This window comes from Maylandia zebra, linkage group LG13 (assembly GCF_041146795.1).
Source record: "Maylandia zebra isolate NMK-2024a linkage group LG13, Mzebra_GT3a, whole genome shotgun sequence".
In the NCBI taxonomy this organism is placed as follows: domain Eukaryota; kingdom Metazoa; phylum Chordata; class Actinopteri; order Cichliformes; family Cichlidae; genus Maylandia; species Maylandia zebra.
Window position 1 is genome coordinate 22,309,247 of NC_135179.1, and position 20,900 is coordinate 22,330,146.

General features: G+C 38.9%; 2 protein-coding genes across 5 annotated transcripts in view; both read right to left on the reverse strand.

Moving 5' to 3' along the window:
* Positions 1-7,667, reverse strand: part of mertka (c-mer proto-oncogene tyrosine kinase a) — a 28,358-nt gene extending 20,691 nt beyond the window's left edge. For 2 of the 3 annotated variants that reach the window (XM_076891796.1, XM_024804655.2), the window contains exons 1-5: positions 7,410-7,667; positions 6,710-7,001; positions 6,524-6,624; positions 1,145-1,436; positions 959-1,059 (exon numbers count right to left, since the gene is read on the reverse strand). In XM_076891796.1, coding sequence (XP_076747911.1) covers positions 959-1,059; positions 1,145-1,436; positions 6,524-6,624; positions 6,710-7,001; positions 7,410-7,491 — 868 coding nt within the window. In that variant the 5' untranslated portion in view covers positions 7,492-7,667. The remainder of the gene's footprint in view (positions 1-958; positions 1,060-1,144; positions 1,437-6,523; positions 6,625-6,709; positions 7,002-7,409) is intronic. The other variant, XM_024804656.2, reaches the window with a different exon arrangement.
* A 4,409-nt stretch (positions 7,668-12,076) lies between these two features.
* On the reverse strand, positions 12,077-19,617 carry lhcgr (luteinizing hormone/choriogonadotropin receptor). 2 transcript variants are annotated; one of them, XM_024804659.2, is made up of 11 exons: positions 19,388-19,617; positions 17,763-17,834; positions 17,424-17,498; positions 17,257-17,331; positions 17,051-17,125; positions 16,866-16,943; positions 16,700-16,768; positions 16,529-16,603; positions 15,445-15,630; positions 15,155-15,223; positions 12,077-14,923 (listed from the first exon to the last, which is right to left on the reverse strand). In XM_024804659.2, exons 1-11 carry the CDS (start codon positions 19,549-19,551, stop codon positions 13,828-13,830), a joined length of 2,034 nt encoding a protein of 677 aa, XP_024660427.2. In that variant the 5' UTR covers positions 19,552-19,617; the 3' UTR covers positions 12,077-13,827. The 2 variants fall into 2 exon arrangements, with proteins under 2 accessions (XP_024660427.2, XP_076747912.1); XM_076891797.1 differs by having other exon boundaries at positions 12,077-14,926.
* Positions 19,618-20,900: the final 1,283 nt, after the last annotated feature.

Sequence of the window (20,900 nt, forward strand, 5' to 3'; positions counted from 1 at the left end):
AGAAGGAAGAGAAACCGGGCTAAGCTCCTTGACTTGGGCAGGCAAATTAAAGATTTGGATAAAGAGAACGCCCAAATGCCATCCACTATGCTACATAAATAATACTGTCTTTAAAATATGAATATAATAATCTACTCTCAGCAAAAATCCCACTACTGTTGATAGTAGTGGGATTAACTGTGAAGTTTAAAGGATTATGGTCTCTCCTCAGATTCAAATGCTGCAAAACTGATCAGAGAGCTCATCACACTACAAATGGAGTGAAGGTCCAAAGCACACGAAAAGCAATCCAAGAGTTTCTCAAGCAAAAGAAATGGGATATTCTTCAATGTGCAGGTCAGTCACCTGACCTCAACACAATAGAGCATGATTGCTCTTATTAAATACAAATTTGAATAATAAAAGACATCCACAAGCCTTGAGCCTCTGTAAATGGACTGGGTATAAAACTGGTTCGAATTCTTAGTTAATGCAATTTTTTTGTAAAAGCAGTAGAATTAAAACTGGATGTCTGCGCTTCAATCTCATCTGGATTGTTTGATAAAGACATAATGACAGTGTAGTGGTGTACAGAGAAAAAACTAAAAATTTGTTCAACAAATTAAGAACCTAACTCTAAACTGTTTGTTTGTTCATAGAGAAACCAAAATGCAGCGTGTCTCGTGGCCTGTTGGTTAAGGTTCAAAATTGAAATACTGTCAAGCAAATCTTTGCTGCCCTTATTTTTCCGATCACTTTTAATGGTCATAAGAATCTGCAAAATGTGGTGTTTTGGGAAAATTTACAGTCTTAATGCTAAGCTAGCCTAATCCCCAGACTTGTAAAACTATATTGTTATGTTCTTGTCCTCTGGTTGCTTGACAAATGTTGGCAGACCTAAGTCAGATTAAAGAAGTGTGAAAGAACTGCGGAACGTGTGGACAAAGAAGTTTTGAATACTCTGGATACTAAAACTCACCTTCTACCCGAATGCTGATCGGATCAGACTCTACCAACATGTTGCTGATACTCAGTCGGCATCGATAATCTCCAGTATCCACTCTCTGCACATGTTTAATGCTGTAATATGTAATGCATAAGGACACTTCAGTTTATGTACCTAACCTGTCATATCACACACATTTCACCTTCATGTGATACATACATGACAGTGGAGAGGAGAGTTGATACCCCATCTGTGATGGAGTGGAGCTCATTCATCACCACATGGATGTTTGGCGACAGCTCCTTACTATCCTTCACCCACAGGATGGCGGGCTCCAGTCTGGTATCAGGAATTTCAATGGAACAGTTCAGTTTGGCTTCATGGCCCTCTGACAGCTGAATGGTGCCTACGGTGGGCTTAAAGCGGAGTTTCCTGAGCTCATCTGGACTCAGATACATCCGAGAAACAACTCGAGGTATCACAAGAGGCTCCGAGGTCCTGGAAGGTTGTGCTGTTTACAAAAGGCATGTTAGCTTATGTTAGAATGAATAAATGGTAAAATGGAAATATACTTGATAAAGATATGGTATTGATTTTACAAGAAAATATTTCATGGAACACTGCTAAGCTTTAAAACAATGTAGAGTAGGTCTGACAGTAAGTAAAGTAAGATTTGAAGTTTGGTGGGAAGGGGTTTTCTCAAACAACTGATTATTAATTTAAAACATTCCAACAACATCTGGATGTTTCGTTTTTTTTTTTTGTTTTTTTTTTAATTTTATTGATTAGCATTCAAATTCATGGATGGATGTTTCGTTTTCACTGTGAGAAACGTTTCTTCACCCATCCCAGTGACTTTTTCAGACCGAAACTAGTACCATTGCCTAACAATGACCTCACGACCCATTGTTAGTCAGTGGTACCATTTTCAGTCATTATATAGATGAACTGTTTATAAGGTTGGGGAAACCTGCAGGCAGTCATGACAAAAAAAAAAGCCTACATTGATGTTAACATTAATGTAGAGTGAAATAATCAGTTAGTCAAGACAAATTCCCTGAATTCTCTGGTTAATTCTGTTTTAAAACTTAAACTAATGTCTTTCAGTTCTGTCCTGATCTAACACATAAAGTGATATGAATATGACAACTTTAGGGAACATTTCGTACTGGGTGTTTTATACACAGTCTCCCATTTTCAGGGACTAAAAGTTTACTATCAGTTGAATGATAAGAACTTTCATGGTCAGGGTAGGCCTTTCATTTCATGACAAATGAAGCAAACATAATATCTGGAGTTGATTTGATGTATTGTTGTGGGGGGGTTTATAGCTTTTCCTGGTAATTTTAAATACAAGACCAAAGAGATGTCCATACCGGTGAGGGGGGTCATCATTAGGTTGATGAAACAAAATGAAGCTATTAGAGAGACAGCACAATTCTTAAAAAGAAGCAATAAACTGACCAGTTCAGGACCAATGAAAGCCCTGAAAGACCACAGAGAACTAAAGTGCGTGATCACAGAATTATTTCCATGGTGAAGAAAAACAGCTTCAAAACTACATCTAATCAAGTCAAGAACACTATCAAGGAGGTAGACGTAACAATATCATGATCTACGGCCAACAGACGACTTCAAAAATTAAAATACAGATGGTTTACAATGAGCAACGAACTACTGGTCACACTCAAAAACAAGAAGGCCAAATGACACTTTGCTAGAAAACATCTAAAAGAATCTGACCAGCTTTACAAAAAGTTTTGTACAGATGAAACCAAGGTTAACTTATACCAGAAAGACATAAAGTAAAAGTATGAAGAAGGAAAGAAACAGCTGCTGGTCCAAAATGTCTGTGAAGGTTCTCAGTCATTTAAGTCATCGTAGTCTATGGAGCTTGGAAAGAAAAGCGTCTGGACTTCTTTAGGTTTCTCTCACATCCTGAGCCATTTGATCTCAGTAAATCACATGATAAAGTGGGGTCAGGTTTTACAATGGGTTAACTCGAAACCTTGGCTGATTGTGACCCACACCTTGGCTTGTGTGATTGGGTAGAGGATCAACAGGGGATCAATAACCCTCTTGGGAATTAGCGGTTAACAACATGGTCACTTTACTTGGACGTTTTCTAACTGTCTTCATTGGAATCTGCTTTCAAGGTGAGTAACATTGGTCGTAACTATAAGGAAAGAGAGCTACAAAAGTTGGAACATGTTTTGAATTTATGGCATGAGGCGTCTTTTTCTATTTTGCCTCTAGCTTTAAGGTTTCACATTCAACCACTGTTGCGATATTAGCAAGCTAATTCAGCTAATTAATGAAGCTCATTTCATATTGTCTCTGTACTTGTAAATTTCTTTCAAGTTCACAGGCTGTTGTATTTTGGTGGAAGTTCATTTTGGCAATATTTCCAATAACTGACTGGGTTCAAAAATAACTTTTGGCAGGACTGCTATGCTTGATGTCATCTGTTTACCCCTATGTAATCACTTAAGTTGTTATGTACTGCTGCATGCTAAGCTGCAAGAGTGCACTGAGGATTGAGACAAAATATGGTCTGCAAACCAGCATTATATTAGTTTTTATCAGATTGTCCTCCAGTGTGATTATTTCTTGCAGTAATGATATTGTACAATTATTACTTTCCCTGAAATACTTTATGCTTAACAACAGCTCCATATTTTTGAACTCTTGTGATCAGTATGACCAAATTGTGTGAGTTTCCATACTAATAATTAATAATGAATAATAACTAATAATTGGTATCAGAGACACTGATTTTTGGCATGGTATACTGCAGAAGTCCCTTGGGTTGTTTCTGATTGTGTGTGTGTGTGTGTGTGTGTGTGTGTGTGTGTGTGTGTGTGTGTGTGTGTGTGTGCATAATTTAGCTTTTAATTTAACTGCATTCCCTGTGTTGTAACAATATTAACATTGTTTATATACAACAATATAATTATAACATATATCTTTATTTTATTTTAGGTCTGTGAAGCCAAACTTGATGCTGGGCATTTATTTTTGTCAATGGAGTCAAATGGTAAGTTACCTTTTGTGTATTTTTTCATACGGGAAACACCACAGATTATATTGTAATTTAATAGCTCTGTAGAACAAATGATATAAAGATTGTAGTGTCAGGGTAACTTCTGAAGAAGTAATATTGCGCTATCGATGATCACATGCAGGTGGCATAAACTAAATATTCAGAAACGCTACCAACAAATGATTCATTAACAAAAGCAATGGAGCAGACTTTTTAGGGTCTTGTGGTTGTAATAAAATCCATAACTGAAGGTTTGTCACATAAGAGTCATTTTCACACTCATTCTACTTTAAAAGATTTCAAGACAGAGCTTGTTGTTCTCTGAACATGCTTGTTCGCTGAACAGCAGATAACGTGCATCTTTTTGTTTGTTTGCTTATGTGTGTGTGTGTGTTTTCTCTAATGGGTCTCAGATGACAGTTTGCTTAAATTTAGGTCTCAAAGCATTTTTAAAAAATTCTGCCTGTACTCCCCACCCCTCTTCTTCCATTGCTCAGGCTGAAGCAGAATTTGCCCAACTCACATCTGTTGACCTGAAAGGGTCCCGCTTTGCTGTGCTTGACCAATATGGAGAGGTTCATGGAACTGTACAAAACCAAGAGCGGCATAGCAGGGCTATAGGCTCATAAAATGCTTCGATGATGATGTAAGTGTTCAACTGCTAAATGTTCTCCTTTGTTTAAGTTTTAGGTTATCCAGTTCAACTGATGAACTCTTTCAAAGAAAGCTGATAAGTAAAGTCTGTCATCATATTTCACAACTGGAAACTTAGTGTGTTAACTTTTACAGAATCGGTGTATATTGGTGATAGGTTGGGTATCATATTCTGCTTGAATGTGCTGATCAGCCTGACTCAAATTAAAAGATATCAAAAATATTAAAACAAACAAGACAGGTGTAATTGACCCAGTTATCTCCAATGATAATCATATATTGATGGAATTATTTAGCAAAAAGCTGTGAATTTGTAGCTGTCTACATGCTTCATAAATACTGTTTAAAAAGTTTTATTGTTTTCTTTTTGACTTCTTTGACCAGAGCTCTACACAAAGGAAGAGGACAGAGGACCTCATTTTCTTAAGGAAGATCCCTCACACACTTTCAAGACTGTGAAGGTTAGCATCGTTTCTTTTAGTTAATTCAATAATTACACCACCAGAGTGGATTTAAATCAAACAATCAAGATGTGATTGAAGTGCAGACTTTAGGCTTTAACTCAAAGGGTTAACACCCTACTCCCTGTGGATGCCACAAGATAACATCTATACTCTTTCCTTACCAAATGTATTATTATGAGATCTGTGACACTGGATTTGGTCTGGGTTTCAGAGATACTAACTGGCAAACTAGCATTAATGTTAGTTTCTTGTGTTTACTCATGTCTTCACCAGGGTCTTTGACATTTCGCTGCTGTACTGTTCACTACAGCTTTGCGTTTGATTTCTCACATTGTATATTGTAATGGCTGAGATATTAGGTTATTTAAGGGGTTGCAGTGGCTACTACAGCTGTCGGGGGCAATACTTGGGTGAAATGTCCTGGACCCTGGAAAAGAGATTGTGTAGACTGGGTAAGCAGTTAAAGGTCACTGGCCCAGAGTCATTGGACAGCTGGGTAAAGCTGGATGTTGATATTCAGTGCCAGTTATGCAACCTGGTCCAGCCAACCTGCTCTTTTTTCATGCTGTTAATATAAGAGGAAAAAAAATCTGTTACTGATTAAAGAAGCATTGTCTGTGGAGCCACATTCTGATCCTGCAGTTTAGCTTCAGTTTGCACATTTCATGTATTCTCAGTTACATTTGACTCAGAGCACAGCCAATATTTAGCACAGGTAAATTTAAATTTAAATTTTTGTTTGCATTCTGCAAATGAAGACATGCTCTGTTAATTATGAACATGGTCTTTGTTTAAAGCAAGAAATGGATTTGTAACATGGGGGTGCATATCTCATTCTGAAAAAAACTTCAACAACTAATAAGTGTTACCCAAAGTCAATCACCATCATCCAAGGCATCAGTATGGCTCTTCTTTGGAAAGACATGAATTCTAAAGCACAAGGGACATTGTGTATTTTTCTAAGTCAAGTATGGTAAATATTTTTTTGTTCTTTTTGTCTTTGAACCCTTTTATAACCCACAGATATTGAAGACACGTTTACTAAGAGTTGAAAGTTGGCATTGTGATGGTGAAAAAAAAAAGGCATCATCGATGTGTTGGTTGTCCTTTATGCGGCAGTAATCCTGTCTAATCTGAGGGATGTCCTGAGTGCCATTTCCATGCTGATGGGTCTTCTTTTTGCCCTCAACATAGACTATCCAAAGGAACTTAAGTACACCTTTGAAGTCATTCAGAAGGTCGTCATGAACATTGGTGGAAAGCAGTGCTCCTCACTTGTGCATGGTCTAAGAAACAGACTCTTGCGGAAAGTCATGCAGACATGTCCTCTGGTTGCTTGACAAATGTTGGCAGCCCTAAGTCAGATTAAAGAAGTGTGAAAGAACTGAGAAACGTGTGGACAAAGAAGTTTTGAATACTCTGGATACTAAAACTCACCTTCTACCCGAATGCTGATCGGATCAGACTCTACCAACATGTTGCTGATACTCAGTCGGCAATGATAATCTCCAGCATCCACTCTCTGCACATGTTTAATGCTGTAATATGTAATGCATAAGGACACTTCAGTTTATGTACCTAACCTGTCATATCACACACATTTCACCTTCATGTGATACATACATGACAGTGGAGAGGAGAGTTGATACCCCATCTGTGATGGAGTGGAGCTCATACATCACCACATGGATGTTTGGTGACAGCTCCTTACTATCCTTCACCCACAGGATGGCGGGCTCCAGTCTGGTATCAGGAATTTCAATGGAACAGTTCAGTTTGGCTTCATGGCCCTCTGACAGCTGAATGGTGCCTACTGTGGGCTTAAAGCGGAGTTTCCTGAGCTCATCTGGACTCAGATACATCCGAGAAACAACTCGAGGTATCACAAGAGGCTCCGAGGTCCCGGAAGGTTGTGCTGTTTACAAAAGGCATGTTAGCTTATGTTAGAATGAATAAATGGTAAAATGGAAATACAGTTTATGCAGTCAGCATTTTTGAAACTTTTCTATGAATTATAACTCACGGGATTTTTAATTTATAGCTATCCTGACGCGCTCTCACTCCCACCGTTCCGTTTATGCCACATTTTGTGACTTAATTAAAAAGCAAAATGCTACAAAAAGAAATCCAAAGAAACCTTCTCGGTTTTCCAGAGACTGATACAAAACTATTTAATCAGATATTTATATCTGTCCCAGCTGCGGTCCGTCATACTTCCCTCTCTGCAAAGTAGTGGACAGGAGACCCGGACCGAGCTCTGAACTTTATGAGAATGATGTCAGTGCAGCAAAACACAGTCTTTGAAAGAAAATTAACAACTTACCGCTGACAGGAATCCACACAAGTATTGCTATAGTCGTAGAAAACAAAACCACCCAATCGGGTTTTTCTGATTTCTTTGCCATGACCGGTCCCGAGAACTTAAACTGCTTCTTTTCGTCCCACAGCACAGGTCCGCAAGCGTTTTAAATATGACGGGATTGTGCCAAAACGCACAATTCAGCTGCGACAATATCCAACATCACCCAGCAGAGTGGCTTCAGCGTCGCTTGTGTAAATAGTTGCAACACCACGTAGCTGAAGAGGGGGAAAAACGCTTACCAAGTGGGACGTCACAGATGGAATCCCACGAAGGCGGGACTGCGTGTGGAAATACTAGAGACTATAGAACATATAGATGATATATCTTTATGCTGTCTGTGGGAAATACTGAAAGTCAGCCTGAAGTCAGCTGTAAAAGCAGGATTATTACAATCACTCAATAAAACTAGATAATATAGTTAGTATTTATTTTTCTGTTATTTCTTTTCTATTGTTTTCTTAATTTCTATTGAAAAAAGTTGCAAATAATCTATTACCTAATAAGAAAAACTTATATGAAACCTACAGAGGAACACAAGATCTCTTTAATCTTAGAGTTACAAAAATAACAACAAAACAAAAGCTACTACTAAATCAAACTACTCCACCACGTGGTCACTTTTGCTACTGATCTTCCACAAATAGAATAAGAATCCAAGGTCCATTTAGAAGCTGTTGTTGAAATTTCAGTCATGTTCTAGGAACGCTGTTCAGTTACTGTTGGAGTTTAGGTGCTTGTTTTTATCACATTACTGTATTTTCTCGTGAACAGTAATGCTGAGAGTCAACATTTTTTCTTTGTTATTATTATTATTGTGTATTTTATTTTATTTTCAGTTGTTACATACGTGACAGACATGACTAGGGGAAAGGAAAGGGAGCAAGAAAGACAGGGAGTAGAAAAACAGCGGGGAACATGGCATTTAGTTGTTTAGGAAGGGGGGACGTTTTAGGAGTGATGTGAGAGATTTTTGACGTTTAGCGAAAATCTTGTGTAGTTAGTGTGTAGTGTAGTCAATAGTTTTGTTGTGTGTGTCAGAACAATGAGGTGACTACTGAATGTTACAGGTGTTACAGGAGTGCTAAATCTCCTGTTGTCAGGCCTGCAGGTATCAGGCTGTTGTTCTCCTTTATCGCATAGTGGCACAAATAATTTGTGTGGCATCAAATTTGATGGAGAACACCTGATTGTTCTGTAAATATTTTAAAATGTTTATTTTAAAAAAACAAAACAAAAACCCACCTTGGCTGCATTTTTAGTTAAATAGCACACATTTCAGTTCAGTTCATTTTTATTTCAAACATTTCAAACGTGTCTTCACAATCATTACAAGATATCATTCCATTATTTGTTTGAAAAGGAGTAGGCAGAAGTATATACTTATCTTTCCCTACCCAAATTTGCAGATTCACAAGTTATGGAAAAACAAACAAACAAAACAAAAAAAAGAACTACAACACCGTTACCAGCAACATTACCGTCCTGGGTTAACCCTGTTTGCTTCATTCTTATACTTATTTAAAATTGGGTTTTTATATTTTAATTTAAACTGGTTTATGTTTTTGTAACACACCCAAAGAAAGACTCTAGGTCTGACCAACCGTCTCAGTCGTGGGCAAAAAGATGACAGTCAATAAAGTTCTAAAAGATAATTTGACAAAAAATATCAAAAGATAAAAGATAAAACAGTCCAGTGTTCCATTTATGAATCGTATAAAAACACACAGTCCCAAGGCCAGAGCCAGCTATGCCACACGGCCAGTTGCACTCCACGTGTTGCCTTTAAAAGGGTTAGAAGTTGTCCTTGGAGACCCACCACCCTGCAAGCATATAGCCAGTGGTCACTCTAGCCTCTGCAACTCTGCTGCCTTTAGGCTGTGGCATATAATAAGCCCTGGCCTGCACAGAGAGACAAAACGACACATTCACTATAGAATTCATAGCACAAAACCCATCCATCCCAAACATATCTGATTTCATCACATTACATACCTGCACAGAGAGACAAAACGACACAGCAGTGTTTGTAGTGTGGGCTATAAGTAGACCAGTGTATCAGTGCAATCAAGTACACCTGCCTCTAATTAGTCCAACCCCATTCCAGCCATTGGCTCACCAAAAATGTCACACACACACAAAACCACTCCCAACCCAGTGCAACTTCACACAATAATATGGAGCTGAATTAACACAGGCACATTAGTCTACCATGTTACATTTTTACTTTCTTTTATTTCTTCTGTTAGACTGTTCCATAATTTAACTCCTGCAATTGAGATAGACATAGTTTTTAAAGTTGTTCTAGCACTTTGTATTTTTAAATTCCATTTCCCTCTTAAGTTATACCCACCTTTTCTTTTTATGAACAATTTACATTTCTTACATACATTTCTTTTGGAAGCAATTTATTTCTTACTTTATACATTATATCTGTGGCAAGATCTGAAAACTGCTGTTCACAAACGCTGTCCATCTAATCTGACTGAGCTGGAGCTGTTTTGCAAAGAAGAATGGGCAAGGATTTCAGTCTCTAGATGTGCAAAGCTCGTAGAGACATACCCTAAAAGACTGGCAGCTGTAACTGCAGCAAAAGGTGGTTCTACAAAGTATTGACTCAGGGGGTTGAATAATTACGCACACCCAACTTTTCAGTTATTTATTTGTAAAAAATGTTTGGAATCATGTATGATTTTGGTTCCACTTCTCACGTGTTTGCCACTTTGTATTGGTCTTTCACGTGGAATTCCAATATAATTGATTCATGTTTGTGGCTGTAATGTGACAAAATGTGGAAGGGGGGCTGAATACTTTTGCAAGCTACTGTAAGCTTCGACTATTAAAGTGAACCATTGTTATACCCTTTTCTACCTTGATTTTCTTTTTAAATTGAATTCATTTCTCATTGTAAAGCTTCACCAAACATTATCAGTGTTAACGGTTACATTTTAACTTTCTCTCTCCTGACCAGTCAGCACTCTCCTCTGGAAACACCTGTGGAGTGGGTTTAAACTCAAGTAGGATTTGAGAGACGATATCATATACTAGATATTACTCAGTTCTTTGTGCAACTTCACAGAATGCAAATTCATAATTGCTCATACTTTCTAATTACACACCAGACCATCTCCAAAAGTGCATCAGCATCATCATGACAGATGTTTGTATCTCCTTCCTCTTTCAGGTACGAGGTTTGACACAGTATTACATACAGTCTAATTCCTGTGTAGGATTACTTATTCTCACATCCTGATTACCTTTTCCGTGGAATACTTGCTTGTGCAGTCAAGATATGGAAAAAGAAGAGAAAAAAAACCTTAAGTAAATGTTTATTTTTTAAAAATTAGATCCATAATTTGCTGGACACAGACACACATGTTGTAGTTTTGTCCCTGTACACCACTACAGTGGATTTAAAATCAAACAATCAAGATAAGATAAGATAAGATAAGATAAGATAAGATAAGATAAGATAACCTTTATTAGTCCCACACGTGGGAAATTTGTTTTGTCACAGCAGGAAGTGGACAGTGCAGAAGTTATGACGCAAAAATTAGAATACAATAAGAATAAATACAGTACACAGCTGTACAGAATAGAATAAAATAATATACTATATACAGTAGAATAAAATAGAATAAAAATATACAATAAGATAAAAATAGAATACGAATGCTATATACAACTGAGTAAAAATACAACGATGCCAGAAAAGATTATTGCACTTAGTGTTATTGCACATGTGTGGATGTGTGTGTTTGTTCAGTTAAAGTCTTTATTATGGAGTCTGACAGCAGTGGGGAGGAAAGACCTGCGAAATCTCTCCGTCCCACACCGTGGGTGCCGCAGTCTCCCACTGAAGGAGCTGCTCAGTGCTGTCACAGTCTGCTGCATGGGGTGGGAGATGTTGTCCATCAGGGATGACAGCTTAGCCGCCGTTCTCCTGTCACTCACCACCTCCACTGGGTCCAGAGGGCATCCTAGAACAGAGCTGGCCCTTCGGATCACCCTGTTCAGTCTCTTCCTGTCCCCAGCAGAGATGCTGCCGCCCCAGCAGACCACGCCATAAAAGATAGCAGAAGCCACAACAGAGTCATAGAATTTCTTCAGGAGTGGGCCCTCCACTCCAAACGACCTGAGTCTCCGCAGCAGGTACAGCCTGCTCTGCCCTTTCCTGTAGAGGGCGTCTGAGTTATGAGTCCAGTCCAGTCTGTTGTTCAGATGAACACCAAGGTACCTGTAGCTGTCCACAGCCTCAATGTCCATACCCTGGATGTTCAGTGGTTGCAGTGGAGAATGCTTGTGCCTGCGGAAGTCTACCACCAGCTCCTTGGTTTTACTGGCGTTGATCTGGAGGTAGTTCAGCTGGCACCAGTCCACAAAGTCTTGGGTCAGACCTCTGTACTCCTTGTCGTCCCCATCAGTGATGAGGCCGACTATTGCAGAGTCATCAGAGAACTTCTGCAGGAAGCACTGGGTGGAATTGTGGGAGAAGTCTGCAGTGTAGATGGTGAAGAGGAACGGAGCCAGAACCGTTCCCTGTGGGGCCCCCGTACTGCAGACGACCCTGTCCGACACACAGCCCTGAGTCCTCACATACTGATGAGATTCAAGCACAGACTTCCAGTTATTTTTTTATTTTTACAAAAAAAAAAAAAATCAGAGGCTCAAAAATAATTGTACAAAGTAACATAAACCTAAATACAAGGGACATTTTAATACTTTAATCATTTACTATTAATGACTGCCTCCCTTGAAATACTCTCCCAGGCCTTTACTGCAGCTGCTTTCAGTTGCTTCTTGTTTGTGGGTCTCTCAGTTTTGTCTTCAGTAACTGAGAAGCTGACTTGACCACTGAAGAATATCCCATTTCTTTGCCTTGAGAAACTCTCTCTGCTTGTGCAGTGTGCTTTGGGTCATTGTCCATCTGTACTGTGAAGCACTGTCTGATTGGCTGTGCAGCATTTGGTTGAATCTGAGCAGAGATCATGGCCCAGCACACTTAACAGTTCATTCTGCTACTTATATCAGCAGATACATCGTCAATAATCACCTCTGATCCAGACTCACTGACAGCCATACATTGTTATACAGCGATAAAATTGCCTCCACCATGTTTGACTGATAATGTAACATGATTTAAATCATAAGTCTCCCTCATTTGCACATACATTCATTTGGGTCTCATTTTTAAAATGACAGTGAAAAGCTATAAAATTAAGTTTCAACCATGCATTCAACCTGTGCATTAGTGTGAGTACTTAATTTGTCATTAAATAACAAGGAAATAGGCATCGCTTTGTCATTGAATCACTTGTCAGTCAACTGTCCAATTATTTTTGACCATCTCAAAATGGAGTACTGAAATTTCTGTAATTCTTAATCAGGAAATGCAAAAAAATAAAAAAATAAAAGCCAAAAATTTTCTGGTCAACAACTGTCTTAGTCCAATAAATTATTTATCTAACTGTATATGTATGGCTAGTCTCACTTACATTCTTATGCTTATGAAAGTGGCTCCTTCTGCATACTCATGCAACAATGAATTACATATGAAGTAAACAAGATGATGGAGCAGACTACTTTCAAGAGTAAGTCACAGTATTAGACTATATATGATCAGAGATGGGCAGTAACTCGTTAGTTGTAATGCGTTTCTGTAATACGATTACTTTTTTCAAGTAACGAGCAAAGTAAGGGATTACTATTGCAAAAACGGTAATTAGATTACCGTTACTTTCCCGTAGGAATGCTGCGTTACTGCGTTACTAAGACCGTTATTTTAGGCAAACCTCCGCCTACCCCACTCCTGCTTTATAGGTGAAAATAGAGCAACAGGACCGCTAGTCTTTGACTTTATTTATTTTCTGCTGTGTTTTAATGGCATCTATTTGAAAGACTGAGTGTAAACACAAAATAATATTTTATTTTATGTGCTGGAATGTGCAGAAAATAGGTTTAAATGTTAAACAAATTTCTTCCAGTCAGAGAATGTTGCATATAATTAAATTTTTGCTTGATGCATAAAGTTAAAAGATTAAAACTAATAAAACAAGAGTTAAAAAGACACTTTTCCATTTGATTACACTTTGTAAGCTGGATTATGCAGAAAAAGTAGAATTGGGCTGAAAGATCCATCGCTTTATCACCTATTCAGGTTGTAAATCGTGTTTTTAAAAAGTAACTAAGTAACTAAGTAATTAATTACTTTTGAAAATAAGTCATCAGTAAAGTAACGGGATTACTTTTTTGGGGAAGTAATCAGTAATTAGTTACTGATTACTTTTTTCAAGTAACTTGACCAACACTGTATATGATGCTGATATATATAATACAGACATTTACTGTTTGATGCAATTGGAAATTTGTATGCATTTCTTTTCTATTTCCTTTCTGTATGAGCAGCCTTGTTTATACAGCAGCCTATGGTACTCATGAGTTTATAAGCATCCTTTCTGAAAGCTTTAGTGAAGATAGCATAGAGGAAGGGATTGGCACACGAATTGATGGGAAAAAAGAGGACCAACAGAATTTTGGAGTTGGTAACTGTGATGAGGGGAAACTTAAAAGCAGCAGAGATGGCAAAGAAGGAGATGGGTGCCATGCACAGAAAATCCGTGAAGATGAGTACCGCCATGCGCTGTGCGATCCTGGTGTCTGCACTTCTTCTGGGTAAGTCAGGGTTTTTTACAGCCAGGTAGATCAGCACATAGCAAACGCAAACAACGAGGAAGGCTCCCACATTGAGGAGCAGGATAATTATGACAAAAGCCTGAGCCAAAGGAGTCTCTATGTCCATGGGTAAGCACATGCTGACTTTGGTGTAGCTACTGACACCAATCAAGGGCAGTATCCCCATCCCCAGACAGATGAGCCAACCTACTGCCATTATGCCTGCAGCTTGCATAAGAACCAGGTGGCGCTCTACCTGCATAGCATTGGTGATGGTGTGCCAACGCTCCAGGATGATGGTAGAAAGTGTGTAAACTGACAGCTCCCCACCAAAAACTGACAGGAAGCCAGCAGCACTACAACCAGGTCCTGTCTGCCATTCAATGGCGTGCTGACTGTAGCTACCACGAGTACGCAAGTCTACAGTAGCTATCATCAGAAGGTAGACCCCAATGCAAAGGTCTGCAAAAGCCAGGTGGCACATGAGGAAGCGAGGTACTGTCAGCTTGTTCCGGCTGCTGAAGAAGACCAGCAGCACTGTCAGATTACCTGTAATAGCCAATAAATTGATGAACCAAATAGCTACTCTGAGAAAACTGAAACCCGCGATGTCTTCACAGGGGTTGAAAGCATCTGCCTCAGGTGTGCAAACCAGAGTGAGGGTGGTCTGGCAGAGGTCCAGTTCTGGATAGTGGAAATTCACAACTTCATAGCTTTCATCTTCAGCAAGCAGGTCACCTTCCGAGAAGTACGGCACGCCCGTAAGTAGAGATGTGTCTGTTAACCCTCCGATTACAGGCTGAACCCTGCTTTTGAAGGAGATTTAAATGGAAAAAAAAAAAGAAGATATTGTTTAAATAAAGAGCTCAGAATGAAGATATCTTAAAATAAGTGAAGTATGGTAAGTAAAGTAAACCAAGGGGCAAATCCATTTCAAACACACTTGTAAGTTGATTTCAATAAGGTGTAAAGTTTATTAGAGTAAAAATAAAAATGAGATTTAGGACAGGTAAATATTGCTGAATCAAATGATTTACCTGCCGGCTGGATCTCTCTCAATACAGGCTGTAGAGCTGTTATTCCACACAGGATTAATTGGTAAGTCTCTGTAGAAAAGCAAGAACATAATAAAAAGTTATGTCACCATTACATGGCATATTTCAGGTGCAGATGTTTGTGAAACCTGTGATATATTGTGTAACGCAATTCAGCATTGCTTAATAAGCAAAGGATTCTGATTTTGATGGACTTAAATTTAGACTACTGCATGGAAATTCAAAGAGTCATGGGGTAGGGTTGAGCTTTGAGCATGCACAGTGTAAGTTACCTGTGAGTGTTCCAGTTCAGCAGTGCACAGCAGTGGCTGTTGTAGGTGAGATGAGCTTCTCGCAGACTCCACAGTCCCTGCAGAGGAGGCAGACTCTTCAAGGTGTAGGCGGACTGAGCAAACAACACTAGAACTGACTCCAGTCCCTGTGATGGCAGCTTTGTGAGAGCTGTGGCAGAAACATCCCTGTGAAAAAAATAACCGACATTAATACAGTGTGACAGAGTTTTTGTGTCCACTGTGCTGTTTTACACTGCCATTGTTCATCAGACTGTTACTGTTTCTCTCTGCTGAGCTGAAGTCCACAGTGTGTTCTTTGAAGATTACATGAAAATTATGAAGGACATAAAAGCAATTCGGGAGAGTAAGACCATGTCCAGACACAGAATACAGCCTGTGTCGAGTCTTAAAGTTTAACTGGTGTGTTTAGTAAGCATCTTCCTCCTTTTGCTTCCCTATTCTTCTTCCCCTATTTCTTCTTCTTTCCTTTCAGCTGCTCGCTTTAGGGGCCAAAACAGAAGATCATCTGCCTCCACCACACCCTTTCTCTAGTACCCTCCTCTGTCACACAAACTCTGCTTAAATGTCCTTCTTCACCATATCCACAAATCTTATTCTTCTTCTCCTGCCTGGGATCTCCATCTTCAGCATCCTTTGTCCAATATATTCACTGTCCCTCCTCTGCACATGTCCAGACTACTTCAGCATTACCTCTCTAACTTTCAGAGTAGCCATCTCCAAACTATACATCATGGTGCCATCACCATCTTCTGAACCTTCCCTTTCACTGTTGCTATCTTTCTGTCACATGTCCCAACCATGCCCTCTCCTGACAACCCACTCCACCATGCCTGCAAGTTCTTCTTCGCCTCTCTTGTGCTCTGTCCTCATGATGAGCCCAATATTTGATGTTTCAAAGATTCTACACCGGATACCCGCCCTGACGCAAACTTCTCATTTGTTGGCTCTAGGTTTGTTGAACACCCTACCCCCCACCCTGGCTGGGTTTCCTTTAGCTTTCCTCAATAAATCAAAATAAACTTAGCACAAAGTGACTTTTAGGAGTATACAAATAAAAACTTACAAGACTCCAGGGCCCGTGCCTCCTGTGAAAGCATCTTTATGGATCACTCTAAGGTTTTGATTATTTTTTAATACCCTAAACATAGCAGAACACAAGGAGCAAAACTTTAATGGTGCAAAAGAAGAATTTTAAACAGAAATTAGACATAATGTGGTAAAATGAAACAAATACAGCTTATCTATCTTTGTTCCGTTGAAGGCATGCTCGTGTATTTTTCTTATGCCATTGTTGTACAGGTTCCTGAAAATGTAAGAAACATTTGCATGTTCAAACTTTCTGGACTGCTATAATACAATTTCAAAATAAGTGAACGTGTCCTATACATTGCAATACTCACATTGTAACATATTCCTTTGACATTCCAGTGAAAGCGTTTGTGGGTATTTCTAGAAGGAAGATGTTGTCGCATATATCCCTGCAAAAATAGTAATAAGTGTAATAATAAGTTGAAACTGGACTTGCAGTAACACTGAAGATTTCCTTTGTATTAGTCTCTATGAATATAACAAGAAATTTACTCACAAGACGAACTCAGATTCAAGTGAACTGATTGATGTGACATCAGGAAAAACTGCAATACCGGTATTTGAAATACTCCTGTAAATAAAAAGAGCAATGTGTCACTTTCATTTGACAAAGATGAAAAAAAAAGTTTGTTGCAAGTCAGACTGCACTGTAGGAATTTTTAAAAACTGACAAATGAATAAATAAATTTTAAGTTGTCTCACAAGTAGCGAAGTTTGGGGAGGTTGTTAAATGCTCCTCTGCCAATGTGCATGAGACTTCTTGTGTTCTGGATTGAGCTGCAAAGCAGTACAGAGCATACAGTCCATACCGGGGTGCACTACAGTAATCGTGACTTTAATGGACTGGGAGAATCACAGAAAAGACTTACATTTCAGAGAGGCTGAGGAGGTTGTTAAATGCTAATGTCTCAATGGTTTTCAGGGTTACGCTTTGAGTAATCTCTCTGTGTACAGCAGAAAATAAATAGTGAGATTCTTCTTAACATTTACGTCACACTGTCAGACTAATGTGCAGTATAAACACACTGCAACCATTTTTATGAGATTTGCCACAAAAAACAAAGCAGAGACACTGCAATAATTAGTTTATCTGATGCAAAACCCAAATCTTCTTATATTTGGAGCATGAATTTTCATCATATTGTTCCTCACTTAAGCAGCATCACAAGTGAGTCGGAATTTTTCAGCAAAAGAAATGTGATACGTACATCCTCTGGACTCCTTTTAAACCTTCAAAGGAATGGCTTGAAATTGTTTGCAAAGACAGATGATAAAGAAACCTGCGAAAGGAGGCATAAAAAGATTGGGAGGACAGTTTAATGATGTAATAGAGACGTAGTGACATCTTAAAATCATCTGAGGCTCTGTGGTAAGTGTAGCCATGGCACAGGTTTTGTCATAGCAACTATTTAGTGTTCAATTAGAACGAAATTTTCCTAGGTTTTGTTTACAGCCTGTCTGGACACACTGTTTTGTTTTTTTTAGTTTTGTTTTTTATCTCTAACAGAAATGCACCATTTAGGTTGTTTGAGGCATTCATAATAAGCATAGAGCAAGTTCTCTTCCCACCAGTGAGCAACATTTCCACATCTGCAACATATACATTATTCCCAGCTAACAGAAATGGTCTGTCAATATCATAAACAAATAGAAGTTGTAATTTGGTAGAACAGAAAGTTCCAGGAGCGAGTGTATAGAATTACTGGCAGCATTTGATAGACACACAAAGCTGCCAGCCTTGGTGTTCACAGACGTTAATCACAAGAGGGTCAAGGTGTTGTGTACTCTGTTACTGAAGAGGAGGTCAAGATTACCCACCTTCAAGGCTTTTGACAGTAAACTCAACAAGTGAGCTGTAATGTCCAGAAAAGCATACAAAAAGAGGTGTACTCACAATGTGTGAGAGCAACTTGACATTTGCTTCATCGGTAATTAAGCTGGACACATGCAGGGGACTGTGTTTTAAAAAAAAAGAAAAAAGGGTGTGATGTACTACTTAAATGAAATAAATACAGTCCATGCTTGGAAGCAGACGTTCTTCACTCTCCAGTAGGGATCGATCCAGATTTATCTCTCAATATTATGAAGACTTAGAGTGGTCTGAATGTAAAACATAAAAAGTTCTCAAAGGAAGATGCACAAGAAAACAAGAACACAGCTGGCCTTTGTTTTATCTACCAGAAAACGCATGCACACAATACTACTGACAGAGCAGGTGTGTATGTTTGGATGGGGTCTTTTTTGTTCTTGATGTTTTTTAATGAAGCAGACTTTATCATACCACTGATGCTTAAATTAGAAACATACAAAGTGCTTCCATGGCTAAAGTTGAGGATAAAAGAAAACAAGAAAAAGATACTGCCACTTGGTGAAACTAGATGCAGTGTTGGAATAATGTTTGTATGTTAAGACTGATTTGGAATACATTCAGAGTGCAGAGATTGCTTCCAAAAATGTTTTTATGCCAGAGTACTGGTAATGGTTGTTGAATGATCAAAGGTTACACCTGAGACACCCCCCCCCCCCCCCCCCACCCCCCAAGTGTACAATAAATACTGGAACCAAAATCCGTTTTAAATGGGTGCTCAATATTAAGGCCACTTACAACAGGTTTAAAAATGTGATGAAGCGTGATTTGATCACTGTTAACTCTACAAACAGCACAGCAGAGCTAAACAAGAAAGACGTTTCAGTGCGGATCTTAGCCCCGTGCATAAATACGCGCGGAATAATAATGGCAATTGCTTAATCACACGAATTAGCTGCCTTAAAAAAAAAAATTAAAAAAAAGATCCACCCTGTAAACGCATTATTCCACATGTTGCCAACTTACAATCTTCTATCCCTGTGGTCCATCACTGGAGCTGCCCCTTGTGTTATATTGTTGCACCTGATTGCATTGGAGAAACATCGGCAGATCCTCGGGCACACGAAATTCCTGCATCCATGGAACAATGAGACGAACAGGAGCAGGGATACTGACGGCGATGTCCACATCGTTGGTGCTTTCTGGAAAACTTCGCAGAAGCTGAGATGTCGACTGAATGTCCCTTCATCAACAAGAAGTTGCTTCCCTTTAATCGCGCTTTGAATCTCAATCACCTGACCTCCAGCTTCCTATCAAGTGGCTCTTGTGTCGCAAAGAGATTTTTTATAAGCATCCGAAAAGGAAAGTGACACGTGATCGCAAAGTTGAGCCCTGTAATTTTTTTTTCTTTTTATGATGACGATTCATTATTAGGTCTATTCTAAGTAAGGTTAATGTAGACATGATTGCGTATTAAAGCACCCCAAAACAGAGCGCAGACGTTTTTAACAACTGGATACATTATTACCGGATTTATACGTTTTCTATGAGCACATCTGCTTGTAAACACAATCATCTGGATCCCCAGTTAGACTTGCAGCAGTGACCTTGGTTAAAAGAACATACGTAGATCATTGTGACGGTGTATCGTTTAAGATGTAGGCTAAACTGGCGTAATGAGAAAGTATCTGAAAGTAAACCGCAAACATCCAAGAGACAATAACCTTTGATGTTCAATTATCTTCCTCCCCTGGCAATGGTTTTGCTGTGATTGGATGCTTTCAGAGCCACTTTTCCCTCACTGTTGAGTTTGCTAACCCTTGTGTCTGTAATTGGAGTGTATTTTAGGATAGTTAAAATTAAGATTTCGTTTGGCATGCACATAAAGATCCAAAGTCGATGACTGTGTCCCTCGGAAGAACAGTGTGACCCATAGTCAGAAGCCTCCCATAACTGTATCTCGTTTGGCGCCCGTTATAGGGCTGTTGCTGATAAAGGCAAGGCAACATTGTGTAGCCTTGAAACACAACCTGTTTTAAGTCGTTATACTGAAAGAGTATATTCAGTATATATTAAATTAGAAACATGGTAATGATCTAGATGGCTGTTTGAAAACTGAGCATAACAACAAGGTATTTGAAACTCCACTTGTTCAAACAAAATTTTTGATGGAGACATATCTGCGAAAAGCGTAGGATTTAATTAAAAATCAGTGTATTTTTTAAAAGTTTCCTTACTTAACTGCTCAATCAGTGAAACGTGTCGGATGATCTTTCTTTTGGGCATGGTTGAACTAATGCTAAAGTTATTGATGGACTTAATTCCAAGCACTCTTTCCACAAGATAAACCAGTGCGACGACCAAAGAGGGTCCGTTGCTTCTCTGCTGGGAAGACAGTGCCAGGTTGTTGTTTGTTTTATTTAATTGTATTTTTTGCACTGTCGTAATATCTCTACTGGGTGGCGACAAAGCAACATTATTGAGAAAAACAGTAAGAGCGCATTTTCTCAGGGAACAGACCAGAAATCCTTCGCTAATA